General features: G+C 39.1%; 1 protein-coding gene across 8 annotated transcripts; it reads left to right on the top strand.

Annotated features, from left to right (window-relative positions):
- The first annotated feature begins 77 nt into the window (after window positions 1-77).
- inpp5l (inositol polyphosphate-5-phosphatase L) lies at window positions 78-18,820 on the top strand. 8 transcript variants are annotated; one of them, XM_054772276.1, is made up of 19 exons: window positions 78-904; window positions 2,752-2,836; window positions 2,963-3,050; window positions 4,376-4,417; window positions 4,689-4,789; window positions 4,860-4,914; window positions 5,110-5,197; window positions 11,003-11,066; window positions 11,509-11,612; window positions 11,805-11,857; window positions 12,660-12,779; window positions 13,461-13,545; window positions 13,627-13,719; window positions 13,793-13,867; window positions 14,004-14,077; window positions 14,853-14,964; window positions 17,537-17,605; window positions 17,676-17,743; window positions 18,336-18,820. In XM_054772276.1, the coding sequence occupies exons 4-18, from the start codon at window positions 4,392-4,394 to the stop codon at window positions 17,715-17,717; spliced, it is 1,161 nt and encodes a 386-aa protein (XP_054628251.1). In that variant the 5' UTR covers window positions 78-904; window positions 2,752-2,836; window positions 2,963-3,050; window positions 4,376-4,391; the 3' UTR covers window positions 17,718-17,743; window positions 18,336-18,820. The 8 variants fall into 8 exon arrangements, with proteins under 8 accessions (XP_054628251.1, XP_054628247.1, XP_054628245.1 ...); XM_054772272.1 differs by lacking the exon at window positions 4,860-4,914; XM_054772270.1 differs by lacking the exons at window positions 2,752-2,836; window positions 2,963-3,050.
- Window positions 18,821-19,218: the final 398 nt, after the last annotated feature.

Genomic DNA, 19,218 nt, shown 5'->3' with positions numbered 1-19,218 from the left:
AGAATGTGCTTGTATTGCTGATTCCCTTGAAGGTGTCCCATCCAAAACTTGGTGCTCCTTTTAGACATTTTTGTTAACCCTTGGTTTTCAGACGGGTGATTAGCATAGCTAAATTCACATGACCCCAACAGTAGTGAATTAAGTGCACTCTGCTTGGAAAAGAGGACAATTACTACTTCCTGTTTTAGTGCTGAGGCGAGTTTGTGGTAGCGTAAATGGCGCTTTCATCTCTGTTCTTTTAGAAAGTACGTTGGTTATTACCGTTATTTAAAAAAAAAAACATGCGTGTTTTCTCCTGTACACTCTTGTCTGGTTGTAATAGAACAAGCCTTTAGAAACTACCCGTATATGCACTGATAGTTAACGGATGTGTTGAGCAATTACCACGATCTTCACTTTTGTGATGCGAAGACGCCTTGAGGACTTCATTCACTGCGCAGAAATGGGCGGAGCACCGACGTTTATTAAATGCAACAAGACTTGGTCCTGCTTTCTGTCGCTGTTCCGAACAGGCTAGTCAGTGTAAGTCTACCAAAGCTGTTAGTCAGATTACTTGGGGAGGACTTGAATATTAACACAAAAAGAATAGAGTCTAATTTGCTGCTTCTCCGCTCGACGATGGCCCTGGGCGCCCTTGCTGCATATGACGACCTGATACAACTGCTCGTCATCAGCAAACATGTTGGACCAAAGCCGCACAGGATCTTTACTGCGATGATGGTTTATTTTAAGAGCTAACAACCCTGGTTCTCACAATAAGCCTTTCTAAGCTGCCGAGGAAGTCGCTTATAGGCCTGATCGCGGAGGAGATTGTCAAGTGTGTGTGTTTAGATGTAACTGGACCATGGAGACACACAACAATGTGCTTCTTATCACCGCCAACGTCGGGTCACTCTTCGACAACGTAAGTAACCTGGTGCTAGTCGGTGTATAACTAAAAAAAGTGGGTTTCCGCAGACACGCTAATACAGGATACTTACTTGGAATGGGCGCCATTTCGGGGTAAAGTCACGGTCTTAAAACGTCAGTTTGTCACGCGCACACCTGTTAACCACAATAGTGTCTTGCATAGACGCATGTACTTTACAGGACGATTATTTTGTGTTTCTTGTGTAATCTAACACTTAAAACACAGGAGTGTAACGTAGGAAGAATGTTATTACCTGGCTGTAGCACACGCAAGTTGGACACGTCACGTGACCTGGGTACGTAATAACTTCCGGAATTAATCAATTCTCATGTACTGGTTCCAAAACATTAACACAGGGTGTTTATCAAATACAACTTTTCCTGTCTGGGAATTATTTGAATTATACTTAAACTCAAAACCGTAATGACCATACTAAATGGACAAATGACTTAGGTTGCATCACTTCATTAATTTATCATGTGGTTTGTACTAGACCTCATAGCAACCCTTGTTTATTAATTCCTCAGCTTACTGAGTCATGTTGGACAACACTATGCTTCCAACTGTGTGAAAACAGTTGGATGAAGGCCCTTTTCTGTTATCAGGTGTATAAAGCAAGGTCACAAATGCATGCTTGGCCGAGTTTGGTGTTGAAGAACTAGAAAGCCCTTACCTCAATCACAGTAAACACGCTCTTAGAATGAACTAGAACAGACATTTTGTCGGCTAGCAAGACCTCTCTCAGGCACATCAGTGACCTGTGACTCCATAAATGCAATTATGGATGAATGGACAAACTCCAAAATCTTGTTGAACAACATTCCAGAATAGTAGGGCAACTGTTATAGCTGCGAATGGAGGAAACAACTTAACATAACACCATCTTATTTTAATTTCCTTTGGGTTTGATCATGGTCATGGGTACCATTTTTTATCAATACAGTGCATATAATCAAAGGGGGATGGTTTCCTTCTAATAACATGTTAATGTTATTCTTAGTAATTATCTTTCCTATAGTTGCATTTATTTGTTATTCTGTCACAGTTTTTCTCCATTGGTTTGGATTATTTTTTTGATCGAGAAATTACTCTTAAGATCATTCAGCCAAAAGGTCTTACAGTTGAGCAACACCTTAGCTCACTTGCAAAAACTCATCTCTCTCCCAAAACTGTTCACTCATGCTTCAAAGCTAATTCATCTCCCTTATAAATAGTCAGTGCCACCAAAATGCAAAGATCTTTCTCAATTGCTTTGGCTAATTTTAGACTATCTGTACTTAATCATTTGCAAAGATGGACTTAGACATTGGGACATGCACTAAGACATTTGCAATTTGATTAAATTAATGAAAAATTCTATTCTGTTGTGAACAACTGCCAAGTGGTTTGGAGGTTTGTCCATGTTATTTTGAGAATGTAATTTCTGTTTCAAGAAATGAGCCAAACCAATGGAGAAAAACTGTATTCTGGATGGATTGCTGTACTTTCACCCTTATATTTCAGCAACTACTTGATTATATTTTCTCATGGACAATGTCAATACAAATGAAACTTTGATATAACTTAGCTTGGAAATGCTGCATAGACTGGCCTATGAAAATTAGTCACATACAGCCATTATTGTTGAAAGAGCTGGCAACACAAGTGAGAGCACCTCACAGTGAACATGTCTGAAGTGTGACTATTTAGTGTGAGCACTATTGTTATCGAACACTGCCTTAATCTTCTTGCACGGAGGTTGTTATTGGAATCCTCTACCAATTCTCCATGGTGACATCATGGATGGAGGAGTTGATTTTAGACACCTGTTACTTCTCCATCTTCCGCTTGACGCCCCACAGGTGCTCAACTGGGTTCCGGTTTGGAGACATATTTGGTCACTCCATCACCTTCTGCTTCACCAGCAAGGCACTTGTCATCTTGGAGGTGTGTGTGGGCTCGTTGTAAAGTTGGAAAACTGCCATGTGGTCCAATTTCACATGGGAGGAGATTGTGCTCTCCTTCAGAATGTCATAGTGCATGTTGAAATTCATGTTTCCTTCTGATCCACAGCTCCCCAGCGCCAGCAGCACTCATGTGGGCCAAGACCATGATGCTACCACCACCATGCTTAACTTGTTGGCAAGACACAATTATCTTGGTACTCCCTTGTGTTGCCAGCTATTATGACAATAATGTCAAGCTTATACAGCTATACAAGCTGTACAGTGACTTCTTGAAAGTATGTCCAAATTGAGTATAAAATAGTTGCTGAAATGGGAGGGGTTGTACTAGCTTTTGTGACATACATGTATATGAATCTGAGCTGTACCACGGAGGTTTTGAGTTTCATAGGAAAACAAATTCTCATCTTAACTGCCAATTTTAGAAGTAGATAAGCTTAAAGCTGTTACTACTGTATATTATTTTACTTTGACTTTATGTCACTAAAAGCTGCCCCTGACGGCTGAAAATGGACTCATGTTTGTTTGTTCCACACCAGCATCCCAATATTCACCACTTAAAACCATACCAATTAATTACGGCTTTTGGCTGAGATGTTGTAAGTTAGAATGCAGCGACAGAATGTAAGAACATCATCTTCAGTTTTTGTTTTTTTAGTTATGGTTGAACACACAAAAATTCTGAGCGAGGTCAAGTGCTTCTTCACTCATGGAAATTTGGCTCAGGACCATGTTTCCGGGTGCCAGATCTGGCTCCAGTGGAAACATATGAGATCTTATTGTGGGAGATATGTAAACAGATGATTATCTTTCCTGAGGGGTTTGGGATTTTCTAGTAAAATAGCCCCTCGCCCCATTTATATAAACTTAACACTCCAAAATGTTCATGCAGCTTTCAGGGTATTAAGTACTGTTTGTTGGTGGGTTTGTTTGTTAAATCTTAACTTTACCGAGCTCACAGTGATTTATGACCATATATTGTTCTTTTGAAGCATTTGTCTGTCAACCTCTCGTTTCATCATAAATAAGCTGGTGATGACTGGTGTCATTATCATATTATCATCATCATGCAATCCAGTGAGGTAGTGTGGTACTGTGCAATAGTCCAATCAGTATTAGCTCAGTGCACAATGTTATAAAATCTAATACAAGAGTTTTATAAAATAATCTGTCTCTGTGGAATTACTTTGCTTTACAATATCTAATATTTCTGTTACCACATTTAACCCTACTTAAATGGCAGGGACAAATATCAGAAACCGCTCTCAGTAGGATGCAGCACAGTTCTACACAAACCCACAGCCTGTTGTTATTAAAACTGAACACTTTAGGCTTCATTTTTGATACAGCTGTTGTGTTGATTAGGATGTACCTAATGTCCTGACCGCTTTGTGTTGTCAGAATTGAACAGTGATTCAACAGCAGTAAAAGTTGTCATTGAGCTCTAAATTCGGACTCACCAGTCACTAAGTTTGCATGACATCAAGTTTAATATTGTTGTATTTTGTTTGTGTTTTTATAGGTGGGTGAAATTCAAAATGAATGGCTTCAGGAGCTGTACAAGGTATGTTTGGGATCACTTTTTTTTTTTTTTTTTTTTACCTCATTCCATGTGACACGTACTGTACATAAATATTTCATGTGCTCTGGAAAACGGATACTGTGCTGACCACTGATAAGAAATGAACACATGGCCTAGCAACCAAAAATTTCCACCTGACCCACTTGTGGAAAATTACCCTTCCCATCTTGTGACAAACAAATGTGAGTGTCCTCGCTCCTCTGTAGTGTGCAATGTAATATTGTACCTGTTTGCTTTTCTCTCTATATAACAGACCATCTGCAGATACCAACCACAGTTCATTGCCCTGCACTTTCAGGAGGTGGGAGGGAAAGAGTACATGGTCAACATGGGGCATGCAGAAAAATTCTTTTGGTAGGGAAAATGTGCTATAAATAATCAGTCTGGTGTTTTATTTCAGGATTTGTGTTTGTTTTCATCACAGATTCCCTAAAAAGGGCTCATTGTCTTTTTCCCCAAAAGATTGTCATTATCAGAAGGTCAGCTTTTATTCACTTGTTTGCTCAAACTGCAAATAACTCATTACAAGCTCACTAAGCTTGCCAACTAACAATCCAAAAGAGTTCAATGAAGATTTGGAGCACTTTGGAATCTTTTCATCCCCACTGCCAAAACTTTGTTTTTATTAGGGCAACCACACATAATTATGGTAATTGTTGCTCCATTGTTTTCAGGAGTATTGAGTCCAGTCAAGAACTGAAAGATTTTGATAGGCGCTGTATCTATGTGGACAACCAGTTCCAAGCAGAAGGGAGCTTCACGGTGAGAAAGCACACAAACCTGCACTATTGAACTGTTAAAGGCATGTAGTTCCCATAATTTCCACTAGATGGAGCCTTAGCCACGTTTAGCAAAAGGAAGTGGTTGCACTTGGGTGGTTAGTGGCAGGTAGTAGTAGTATTGTAGCCTAGTAGTTTGTACACCACATTGAAAATCACAAGTTTATTAAGACGGTTATTTACATAGTATGCCTGTGAATATTCTCATTCATCCATGTCATTGTATTGTCAGGGCATTAAAATGGCATAAGATATTTCACCTCATGTGAGCAGGCTTCATCAGTTAATGCTCAATGACTAGTCTAGTTTGGACAACAAGTTTCTATATGTCCAGTTACATATTATTTAACACTCCTTTTTTGTACTTGTTGATGTTAAACCTTTAATTAATGTATTTAATTAACTTTTAATTTATCAATTAAAAGATGTACAGTAACACATTTAAAAATAGAAGTCTGAAACCTCTCCCAAGGCTGAACAATCCCACTTTGAACGAGGACTTTTTATAGATACACACAATATTGTAATTTTAACAAGAAATTTAATTATTTGATATCCATGCTTTCTAAAAAGCAAACGGGTTTTAAAATGATAACCCCCTGAGTTAAGGCTGCTGTGCAGCCCTTTAGAGGGCGCTGGTGTTCAAACAAGTTGAAAGCACCGCCCTCCCCCAACCCCCCAGTGACGGGTCGTGCAGTCAGACGACCTGTCATGATGAAAAAAAAAACCGAATAAAGATAACATAAAATTAGTATTTGTTATTAAACTGTGTTAAAATGTATTTTCTCTATTATGCCAATCATTTTAAACATTTTCTTAAGTAAAAATCACAGAATTTGCTCATTTCCTGATCAAATACAGGGCAGGAAACCTGATCGTCTCTTAGTGTGCAAGCCCTACCTACCATCTGAATGCACTCAGTGAGTGCACTAAGCCCTATGTTCCCAAAGTGGGATACGCAGTTTGCCGTAGAGGGTACGTGAATATAAATTAAAAGTGGCTTGACTACATTAGCGCTGAACATTGAGATTTACATAATGTGCTTGAACGCCTCATGTGAGCAGTCACAGCTGGTAGTACAGTGCAGAAGAAAGATGATAGCATGAAGTTGTTCACTGTTCTGTGTGTGTTAGGTGAGCAAATACGTAAGTTTGATGATGACCTTGTGCATTAAGTGTTTCATCTTGAAGATTTTTCAAGATCATTGATATTGTGTGCTAAATGAGAGCTGGTCTTCTTAGGTGGTGCTGTGACTAATAAGTGCATTATTTGTTTGTTGAATGGATACACTGACTATGTTAGAAAGCCCCCAATTTTGCACGTGTAAGTCAATTTATGCTTTCATGAATAATGTGTCTTCTTCGGCCGTTGTGACCATTTTGTTCGGCGGTCCTTGAACACACCACATGTGACTCAGATTCAGAGTTAAGTATATTAGTTTCTACGGCACTGCACAGACAGATGTGTATTTTCTATTCTTCCTTTCACCTCGTCCTTGTTCACAAATGTTAATGCAGTGCGTAAATGCACAGAGGTGAGGTTTAATAATGTTAGCTCTGTCCTGCTGTGCATTTTCTCTTGGTGCATTGTCTCATGCTACAAGGGTATATGTGCTAATATAGCATGCTCATATAGCATATTGTCCATTTGGCTCAGTAATAAGCCTCGTATTGAATTAATTTCCTAATTGATTTCTGTAGTTATGTGCCTTTGTTTTCATAATTATTTACAATTATTACAATTACGTGTAACATTAGTTGCATTGTACTGAGTATTTCCATGTTGCAGAGTGCAGTGCAGCAAAATAACATAAAGATCACAGTTCACCACATCTTACCACAGCTTTTCACCATACTCAATACACAAACAAATACAAATAAATTCACCAAACAGAAGACAAAACTGCCAAGAGATATCTTACCCCTCTAAAACCCTCTCCGTTATAAATTAGTAACCTATATGAGCAGTTGAAAAATAAGACATATGATTTTTTAATATAATGTCATATATCAAAGATGTTTTATTGTGTGGTTTATGTTTTTTTTTTAAGTGTGAAGGAGTGGGCGGTACTTGACTTCCAGTCAGATGTCTGACAGGGTACACAACTGTGAAAAGTTTGTTAACCACTGCACTTTGCCTCCGAGCTTATCATGAAAGCAGTTCTTAACTCCCAACTGTATTTGTTGCACAAATACTCTTGATTGAGAGTCCTGCACACGCACACACACACACACACACACACTTCCGTTGGAGGAAAGTGTCTGTGTCTTTCATAAACTATTAACCCATACTCCTCCTAGGTGAGCGACTCACCCTGTCATCCGACAGCAGAGGTCATTGGCTACCCTTGTAGGCTTGAGGTACGAGAAGTCAAAAGGAGAAAGTCAATGGCCAGGTGTGCAGGTGACAAGACCAAGTCAATACTTTTAAGTCTAGATTAAAACTATTGATCCCAGCCCATTTGTGAACAATAAATAAAGTGTTTGGTTGTGGGGTGCAGCCAGGCAGCTGGGAATAAGTTTCCCCATACACTTCATTGTTAGCACCCTCCACTCTTTGCCCTGAGAGGGATCATGCACCCCCGCCTGTCCACGCTGTGTGCCTCATTCTCATTTCGTCGGTGCCACTTGCATTGATTTTCAATTTGTTTTCCCTTGGCTGCAGATCATCAGTTACACAACCAAGAGAAAGAGAGTTTGGGGTGGGGTGGGGGTTCTCCTGCAAAAGTAAATGGGACAGACTTGCATGCATTTTCAGTACAAATGGTGTTTTGATAAAAAATCACTTGTAAGTCAATGTTTTTTTATTAAACTGCATACACCTGATTGATGAAGATAGGTGCTGGCCAGAGTATGTGGAGTAATGTGTTTTCCTGCATTGTTAAAAGTCAACTAAGCCAAATTTGGATTGGATTTTCCCCATCTTATAACACATTGATGCATAAAACCTCTCAGATCTAATTATAGACTGGAATGTATGTTAAGCAACTTCTGGCCGAGTTGTAAAAAGCAGTTTCAGTATTAACGACCCTCATTTGTGCCCATGCTCCAGTTTGGACAAGTTGGTCCCTAATTGCTGCTCACCGAAGCAAAGCACAGAGACACCTCTATTTTGTTAAATGAGGAGGACTTTGGCACTGAAGAGAAATGATGTCTTCAGGGAGACATCTCTCATACTGAGGCCAGTAGTGGCAGGGGTGGTTGAGCGGGGGGGTCTTGCACAGTGGTCCGTCACGCCCTGAGCCCCCCGGGCAATGGCTGATTTTTCTTTGCTGCCAGTCCCCGCAGCAGTGTTGGCAGACAGCAGGCCCACTGCTTAATACCTTTTAAATAGTTTTAATCTTCTGTTTTTATTGATCTTGTGGGACATGATTAATCAGATCAGTGGAGCAAGCAGTTAGTACATTAAAAATTGTCAGACCATGTTAAAGGTGATTGGGTGCTGAAGTGTGCGTACAGAGGAGGGGGTGTTGAGGTTGCTCATAGTAAGTTGTATGTGTCTTTGGCAGAGTAACAAGCAATGTTACAGTATCATTCATTGAGAGCTGCACAGTTCAGCTCACATGATGGTGAAACAAGCATCTCAGTTCATCAGCTTGGCTGTCAGGTTGGGATGATTTCTGGTGTTTTTGTCACCACGTTTAGTTAACTTTTTTCAGTTTGGTTATGGGTCAATGCTTTTGTTGTTTCTGCTGCTGAAAAACCATATTGAAGGCGAGTCATTGATGGATTGCTTCATTATGAAAAGTTTTTTTTGTCAGGTTTAATAATAATTTGAGATGTACTTATGCCAATAAGTCACCTTTCTACCATATGCACATGATCACCAACACACCACACACTTCATTAGGAACTAATGCCCAGACCAGCACCAAAGCCAATACAAAAGTTGTATCAAAAAGTCTACCTTAACAAATGTAATAAGGCTCACCTTACATTGACACTGCCAGGCAGGTATTAATTTAACAATATGTTTTTATTGTTGTTGTATGACGCACTACGTCATACTGAGAACTGTTTCTGATGTTATACTCTGTTCTTGATAAATAACCAAGATTACGGCAGTCACAATAACACATTTTGTTGGATGATAATTGTCCCACAAATTATTGCAGATAAACACTATTATTGTCAACATTATTTTGAGACAATTTTTTTCATTAATGTAATGATTAATATATGGCATAATAATGCGAGTACACCATGTCAAAAGCAACTTTAATTTCTCAAGAGTATTTAACACTTTAATTGGAATGTCAAAATCTTTTAAATAAAATAAATCAAACAAACAACATAATAAATTAAACAAACAAAAAAGACAGAAAAACCCCAGTGCAAATAAATGGACTCTCATTCTCTTTTAGCAAAAATTGCACTTAAATAAAAGTCACAATAAATCACAATATTTCTGATTTGGAATCAGTGTCACTTTTGTTATTGTCTGAATATTGACCAAAAAAAATGTAGATATACTCAGACGTTCACATTGTGTGTCAATGCTGATGTCAGCTCATTTGCATATACACTTCCTTGATTCACTTTTAGCAACATTGTGTGTGGAAAACGCTGTTTACATTAAATGGGGTGTAATGTTTTTTGTCGGAGTTTGTTCAAAGTACATGTTTTGGATGCAGCAAAATGCGTTTGGTGCACAATGAGGTGTTATACTTTGGGAATCAGCTGAAACATAAGTTCCACCGTTTTGTATTATTTATTTGTCTTTGTCAGAAACTTTTTCATGTCACAAAACAATGATGCGCAAACGGGCTGAAATTGACATTAGGTCGCGTTTTCTACACAACAGGCATGAAAAAAGTATTCGATCGTGTAGCACACGACACACACAGCTAGCAAGTGCACACAGAGTACTGCTGCTGAGTGTGTGCTTGCTTGCGGCATGAGTGACTGACAGGAGGGCTCACTCACTTCGTTCATTCCACTACAGAACCAGCGCGCCCTGGTTTTGAGACAGATGCACAGAGTGAAGCCTCTTGTCATCCAGCCTGTTTGGTAGAGAGAGAGGAGGAAAACAAACACACATGCACATGTCAATTTATTGAGGCTGGCCAAATGATCAACTTTGGTTTATTTATCATGCGATTTATTGATTATCGTGATAACAGCAAAGAGCAAATGAGTAACTTAAGGTTGTCAAGATAATAGAATATGCAGTAGTTTACTCGTGTACATAAACATATTTCATGTGATCAGTTAAAATATTGTATTGTAATTACATGTCTTTTGAGTATTAATTTTCCATACAACACATGCACAATACTGCACAGTTCATTTTAAAAGACAAAGCCAGCGGATTTGTTAGAATAGATATAATAGAATTTCATAAATGTCCCTGAACTAGAGTATTAGTTTAATAAATGTGAGTTGATGTTGCTCAACTGAAATTATTAATCACTTGATTGGCTTCTTGATTGGTATATTACTCATGCAATTTGGCTGTGCTAAGGAAATAATTTTGAATGTTAATTTCATGTCCTAAAAGGGATGATTTGTTTTCACCATATTGTTTTTTGGTGTTTCATTACACCTTTATAAAAGACATCCATTATTTTATAGAATTATAGAATGCTCTAACATGTGGAAATGTGGCTACAGGTGATTTTTCTGTAATATTTACAACAGGTAAAACTTTTAAGATGCCTGCAACAGTTTTAGGACAATTCTCCATCCCTAAATTTAAACTAAAATTAACTGAAAGCCCTGCTGAGACATTTTTATTGAATATTTTTACTTTCAGGCTCTGTAAATTCACTCTTTGTTTTTGCATGCAGGCATTGGGCAGCATGTATTTCATCCACAAGACATTGAAGAACATCCGCCAGTATGACTTCAGCGGTAAAACAAGCTTGATTATGTTTGATATTTACATTGGTGACTTCCCCTCTGTACGGTAGCACAATTAATTAAAAAAAAAATGTTGTTTGTGATATGATGTTTGATAGTTACAGCCAAATCTCCTCCACGCCACCCATTTGGCCACACATTTGCAAAAACAGAGTCATTTTCCCCCAGCTTAGTCCAGTCACGTTAGGTATGAAAAAGCTCCTCTGAAAAGCTTATGGAAGAACCATAAACATCATGGAGCTGCCACTTGCTGTTTGGCCCAAAAGTGATAGTTGCTCACCAAACACAGTCTAATGGCCCTTTTATGGATCCCCTCATCATGTATGCCGCACTGATGAGGTTAACACCAGTTTATTGATTACTCTTTGCATGTTTTCTCACTCTTTTACATGACATCCGCCTGTCCCTCCCTCTTCCTCTTTTCCCCTCACAGTTAAAGATTTTAAAGCAGTGCCGGGACTGAACAAGTACGTGGGCTCTCTGGATGGGGTCAACACTGTGGAAAAAGAAAAATTCCCAAAGAATTTCTGGCCTGATGTGAGTGTTTGGGGTCGTGTTTGGGGTGGTAATGTTTGGACCAAAGGGAGATGCTTGGACAAATGAGTCTGTTGGGGATGGAGGGGCTGTCTGACTGCTGTGACAGGGAGATGAGACAAATTATGTGAATGAATCAACAATTATCAGTTTAACTGCTGTTTAGTGACTCGCTCTAATTTTTCTGTGTTGCAGTTCAAGTGGTCCAGGAAGGGCTTCATGAGGACCCGCTGGATCATCCACAACCAGTACGTACATCACACTTAACTAAGATAATCAGACCTGACAGATTTATACTCATCAGCCACAATATCAATGCAGTTGCATACACTCTAATAAGACCCTTTTAGCTACCCAAGAGGGGCATAATATTAGAAACACCGTTTTGAATGATGCAGTCTTTTTGAGCAACTACAGCCATGTTGTTCAGTCATAACTCTCTGACTTCAGTGTCAGTCAAAAACTGGACATTATTATATTTGTAAAAGCTGAATTTTAGTTGAGGCAGCCTTACAGAACTGTTTTGAACCCCAGTCATTTCCAGAAAAAAATCACTACTGCTGTGGCTCACGCTCACAACGACGACGACAACATCATCACGGCCCCAACATGTCCCTGATATCATTTTAGTTTGACTGTCAAGAATGTGTTCTATGCAGATACTGTAGTCCCAGCAACACGGCAAAGGTGCATCAATACAGTTAATATATTTGCAAACATTTCAAAAACACTTTTATTATGTTGTCATTATTGGGTGCTGGGTGTAGAATTTTGAGGGAAAAAAATGTATTATTACATTATTACATTATTATTAAGGCTGTCACATAAAAAATGGGGATAAAGTGAGGTGCTGTGAATACTTTCCAGAAGTACTGCATCTTGCATGATGTATTTAAATTTCTATGCACACTTCAACAGTTTATTAGCGTAATATTTGTTGGATGCAGCTACAATGTTTAGCAGGCCAATGCTTCAGAGCTGGTTTTGATTGAAAATTGCCTGAACAATAGCCACTGATGAGGAGTGTGTTTTTGCGCTATGTCTTCCCAGAGGGTTGGACCTGGTCAACGTCCACCTGTTCCACGATGCCTCCAACCTCATTGCCTGCAATTCCAGTCCTTCCATTTACTCTGCCAACCGCAAAAATGCACTGCGATATGTCATCAACAGGTCTGCATTGAATTGCAACACATTCAGAAACAGAAAGGATTATTGTATCCTACTGGGGTTGGGCACATCCTTTATAGTCTTTACACCACCTGATAAGATTTTTTTTTTCCACACAAAAAAGACAACCGTTTATTTGGAGTGCGCTCATTGTATGCATTAGCAAAAGTACTAAAGATTCTAAAATGAGGCAAAAATTGTGTCTCCTTCAATTTTGACTAACTTTTTATCATGCATTCAATGTCAAAGAAGCGTACATTCCAAAGTACTTCAAAAATGATTTGAAAGTATTGTGGTGTGCAGTGGTTTGCTAGGTCTGCACCCAAATGTTACCTGTTTTCTTCTTTGCTCATGTAAGCTAATAGAAATGTACTTGTACCCCTATGTTGGAAAATCTAACAACAGCAGCATTGTTACTGAAGTCAAATTTGAACTTATTTGATGGCACATGGTACATCGTATGCCGAAAACCCTCTAAAGTTGATACTTACTGTACTGTGTTGTACAGTGTAAAAAGAAGTTAACCACTGTTATTAGTAAACTCAGATAGTTGAGGTCTTGCATGATATGCTGAAGTCTTGAGTGATGTGCCTGGAGGTGTATTTTCCCCTCAAAAAATTAGCATTTAGTTTTCTTACAAAAAAAAAAAATCTCAGTGAATTTCATCTACATATCTTTTTTCAGGATATCAGACAACTGCCACACTCCAATGCCTTTCTTCTTGTTCGGAGATTTTAACTTTCGTTTGGACACGCTGAGTCTGGTCCAGGTAAGCTCAAACAATAATGCTAGCTTTGCGTCTGTTTTATTCCCCTATATGGCCAAAAATCTTGTTTGTGCATGTGAGCAGCATCTGTCTACCTCAGCGGACGTTCAGACCGTGAAGAAGGACAGCACTAATGAAGTGCAGAAAATCATCTGTGAGGAGAAAGCTGACCGCCAGGTAATTAAAACTGAAACTTTTCCCCATTCACTGAGGATTCATTCTTGCTATTATGCTTCTGTTTAATTGGCAGGTGCTTCTGCTGATCGAGGACAAGCTCTTCGCCTACCTGCACCAGGCCGTGTTCAGAGAAGACAATGGCAAAGGGGTGCGATCAGAATTTTCACTTTTTGGCAAAAATCTGACATGTTATCACATGTTAAATGTCAAATGCGTTGTGGTCAACACAATTTTGCAGCGTGAATATGCAGAGATGATGTATAATAAAGCCCTCTCCATTCCAGCTGCTTAAATACGACAAAGAAGTCACAGCCTTTCACGATGTTGTTAGAGAAGAGGAAATCCAGTTTCCACCAAGGTGAGATTTGTAGCTTACTGCTGCTTATATTCTTATTTAAACAATCTTAACCCTATCAGCACCGGAGTTTTCAGTTTTGACATTACTATTTCAAACTGGTTGTCTGATCCACTTGTCATACTCTTCCTAATCTCTGAATTAAACCCAGCCATCATCATCGTCATTTACAGCAGGATTTTGAACACCACTGCTACCTGCACCGCCATTATTACTGCTATTATTTCATAGATAGATATAAATTATCTAGCTATCTATCTATTATGTCTGTGAATGTTCTCAATCATCAAGGTTATTGTATTCTCAGGTCATACCTATCTATCAGCAGTGTATTTTTTGCCGACGAGTCTCCCGTGGATGGTCGTATGCCGCTATTTCCACGTTTTTTTTTTTTGTACATGCCCGCTACATGCCCCCCCCCCCATTATTAGCAGTGTTGTGACAACCCACCACATCCCCTCTGGCTTCCCCCGAACACGGTTTAGCAAAGCATCGGCTCAAGTATGCTGCGTGTGGACTGTCATAGCGAGCGGACGCCCTGCCGCATGCACAAGGGACTTCAAAGTCTATAAACTTATCAACTTTGCACAGAAATGCCGACAAATGTTGCTCAGATTGAAGTTACAGATGTCCGCCATCTCCTGATGTAAAGTATCATCTACATGAGGCACCAAATTTGCAGAAATGCCTTGTTAAATTCAGAAATGTTGCTTGTCGCAAATTTGCGACTTTGGCGCTTTAAGTGTTTAATGCTATTCTCCCTCGTTCTCTCTCGCAGCTACCCCTACAGTGAAGAGTACACTAAACCAACCCAATACATGAACACTCGCTGTCCTGCATGGTGTGATCGCATTTTAATGTCACACACTGCGCAACAATTCATCCACACTGTAAGTTGGAAGCCCCCCTGCTGTCTCCTCTTCTATGTCGATGTGCAACTAAATGTGCAACTAAACTAGCAAGTGGTAGATTTGATTAAAATAAATCAATAACGTCACTGAGTTTAAATGAGCAGTAAACAAGCAATTAACTATAAGATTTTAACATTATTTTTAAGAAAAGTACAATGAAAAAAATAGGGTGGAAAAACAAACTTTTAAAGTTTTTTTTTGTCACAAAACATTGTAGGTGCATTTTGAAATGTGTATTGTCCCTCAAATTATTGATGATAAAAATGTTATTGTCACCATTATTTTGAGACCAAATTAACAACTGATAATTCAGAAAATATATCCTAATAATAATTATATACATCATAATTATGAAATATTTTGTTTAATATGTCTTCTTTCAATGTTGTAAAGTTGTTTAATTGGCATTTGTGACATTTGTTTTCTCACAGGCAATTTGTACTGTGTGTCAAACATTTGCAACGTTTCTCGAAATGCTGGCTTTTTAACTGTATTGAAGAGCCGCATTTCTTTTGCAATGTAGCAAAGTACACTTTGAACGCACACCATTCTGTGCTGTTTTGTTTGTATTTTCTTCTTTTTTTTTTGTCGATCAAACGTCTGAATGAGTGTTGACTGTCTGTGCAAAGGCTCTGTATTTCAATGTGTACTTTTTTAGGAATGGGAAAACTGAGTCGGTGGTTATGTTTTCGGTGGGGAAGTTCCTTTGCTTTGTCTTTTTGTTGCCATCACTTTTGAACAAATTCAGCATACTGACTCGTCCGTGTTGATGGGCTCACCTTGCTCATTAATCTTCTACTACGTTACCTTGCATTGCTCCACACATGGCTACGCTCCTTTGCTGTGTGTATGCTAGCGGTCCTGCCGCCCCCCACAGGGACAAAGCTATGACTGACAAGAGGTGTCACTGCATTCATGCTGTTGTTTTATGGAACAAATGCGCCAAGGGGCTGAATCCAATGCACAGAGTAAACTTTCTTCCTGCCTGTTTGGAGGCAAGAGAAGAGGGAAAACAAGACACACATGCACATGGCAATATATCGAGGCTGGCAAACTTACTGAGTTAATTTTCATTTATTGTGTGATTAATGAATTAATTTATTATCGCCTCGTTTGTTTGTTTTTTTCAGAACGAGAAATCTTGTCACGGTTTAATCTTGTGATCTCGTGACACAAGATCTCGTAACACCCCAAATATTTCAACAAACTAGGGGTGTCGCAGTCCGACATCGGATATAGGTCCGATATCAGCCAAAAAACGAGTATCAGATTATATCGAACTGCATCTAAAATTTATGATATCAGCACTCTGATATTAGCAGTCCATTCCAAATTCCACTCCAGCACTTCTATCCAACAGCGCCGACGGATCCAGCATGCTGAGCCCACGTGATCACAACAGCGTGTGCTAGTATGTTTAGCAAGGAGTAGGAGTGCTGTTGGCCGTGTGGCAGCATTGTTTTGTTAAAGTCCCAAAAAGACGTCACAGAGTATTTTCCAAACGCTCTTGGGGATCATCAAGATGTTTTCTGGCAAAATTGAGACGAGCCTTAATGTTCTTTTTGCTCAGCAGTGGTTTTCGCCTTGGAACTCTGCCACGCAGGCCGTTTTTGCCCAGTGTCTTTTTTGTGTGGTGGAGTCATGAACACTGACCTTAACTGAGGCAAGTGAGGCCTGCAGTTCTTTGGATGTTGTTGTGGGGTCTTTTGTGACGAATTGGATGAGTGGTCGCTGCGCTCTTGGGGTAATTTTGGTTGGCCGGCCACTCCAGGGAAGGTTCACTACTGTTCCATGTTTTCGCTATTTCTGGATAATGGCTCTCACTGTGGTACGTTGGAGTCCCAAAGCTTTAGAAATGGCACACATACACACACATCATTTTTATGAACTACTTTAGAAATGGAACTGAATAGTATTGAAGCGTTAACTCAACCAAATTCAAGATAATATAGTACACTATGTTTGAGCAAACTATAAAACTAATAAATGTTAGATGCTGACCTTTTCAGTAAACTGCCTCTTGCCAAGGGACTTAATGTCTTCTAATAAAGGTGAATGTGACAAAGTTTGTACTAAACAGTTACCGTAAATTCCTGACTATAAGATGCTACGTTTTTTTCAAACCCTTTGAACAGTGCATCTTAAACAATGATGCGGCTGATTTATGGATCATTACAGGCTCTCTCATCAGAGCTAACAAGTGACGCTGGAAATACTGAGTGAAGGTAGGATTGCAAGGTTTATAGTGTGTGCTAAGCACTTAATGTGTGGTTCTGATCCTGCCTCGAGCACTGCCACTTCCATATGCTCCATATGTTACAACATTGAAGCCTGTGGCTTAAAGACAAGTGCAGCCTATATGTACAATTTTTTTTATTTTTTAATTTTTATTTAGTGGGTGCAACTTATATTAAGGTGCGCTCAATCGTCAGGAATTTATGGTTATTAGGAGCTACAATTTTGAATAAACTCTAAACAAAACTAAATAACTTAAATAAACAAGAGTAATAAAGCAAAACCAAATGACCTTGACAGTATGTTCTCCTCCCAGGGGGCTGATGGTGAGAGGAGTGTAATATACGACACAGTGGGTCCTAATGTTTGTATGGGAGATCATAAGGTAACACTTGACGTAACATGGATGCTGTCGTGGCATTGACTTGACATAATGTGTCTTTTTTTTCCCACAGCCTGTTTTCTTGTTCTTTGCACTGAAGACAAATGAACATTGACTGGGGATCTTCTTTGTGGTAAACCAGTGAGTGTTTGTCCATATTGTACTGGTTGTGCGAGTGTGTGGGGAGGAGGAAAGGTATGCTCAGTGTGAAAGCAGCAATCTTGTTCTGATCCCCAGAGAGACATTATAGCTAGACGGGCCGAGCAGAGTTGCCATATGAACTAAGATGAAGTACCAGCGGGACAGCAGCCATCCTTTGTGTCCACGTGCCATCAGTACCTTTTACTGATCTATGTCTTTTACATCCTCTCCACTGTCACTCTGGATCCACATCACAGGGCATTACTAGGCTGGCCCGCTTTTCCATCTGGATGGCCGACTAGGGAGAAATACCTCGTAGCCGACAGGTTATTGGCATTTTTTATGGCCAGGATTTTTGTTTTGTTTTGCTGCCATTTAAATTAACACTATTGAGGATGACCTACTACTTAAAGAGGGCTTAAATAATTAAAGACAATTACAGCTTGCATGAAGTGGTTAAACCAGGTGTATATTTGGCTTCAAGTCTTTTCCATTATTTACTGCCAAAAGTCAATTGACATTGGGTAACTGTAATTGATTTTGCTTTGATAAACACTCTTTTGTCTTTTGTGTGGGTATTCTGCTCATCCAGTGAAGGAACAACAGGAACGTCCTAAGAAAATTGGTGCAGCATCAGAGGAAAAAAGAAAAAACTGTCACCTCAAAGTAGAACTCAATTCCAGCTCCAGTCATCAGATGCGAAAGCCCAACTTTAAGACCTTTTCATCGTTTCCCACAAACAAACTTCCAGTTTTATTAGTATTTACTTTTATTTATTTATTTTTCTGCATGATCAATTATGTAAAGACTCTTTTCCCTAATGGACACCAATGAATCCACTTTCAACCCTAAATTTGTATTATTATAGACAGGCAACTTCTCAACACCATGAGCCACCATAGAGTGTTTTACTATCTGTTTTTGTGCATGACAATTTGTTTGGTATTTTATACTGTTTGTAGTCATTTAAAAGATGTTTTACCATAATGTATTTATGTCGCAATTACATCATCATCTAATTGAGACGTGAGGAATAACGTAGGAGACAAACAGTGAGTAAAAACCATGAAAGCTCAACAGATATGTTTAAACTTTCTTCTGTCGCTTCTTGTCTTTTTTTGTGTGAGTGCTTTTAGATGGGGGTGAGGCCCACAGCTGCTTGTTGAGAAAAGCGCTATGCGCTTTCATGTCAGTCGCAGTTAGAAAGAACACATTTGATACATGTGTGTTTGTTTTATTGGTCATATTTTCCATCAAGCTTTATGATTTCACACTTTGTTCAGCGGTCCTTAAATGCACCACAGCTATATTCTATGAGACACAAAAGTGAAACTTTTAACTTTCTCTGACTTAATAAATCCATGTACCATGGCATGTACCAGCCTATCAAAGATGAGTCCATTTCCAGTATACAGGTATACTGTACAACCACACTCAAAATTATTCAATCCTTACTATAAATCGTATTTATTTGC

Source organism: Dunckerocampus dactyliophorus, chromosome 4 (assembly GCF_027744805.1).
Source record: "Dunckerocampus dactyliophorus isolate RoL2022-P2 chromosome 4, RoL_Ddac_1.1, whole genome shotgun sequence".
Classification (NCBI taxonomy): domain Eukaryota; kingdom Metazoa; phylum Chordata; class Actinopteri; order Syngnathiformes; family Syngnathidae; genus Dunckerocampus; species Dunckerocampus dactyliophorus.
This window is presented reverse-complemented; position numbering and strand designations above follow the sequence as displayed.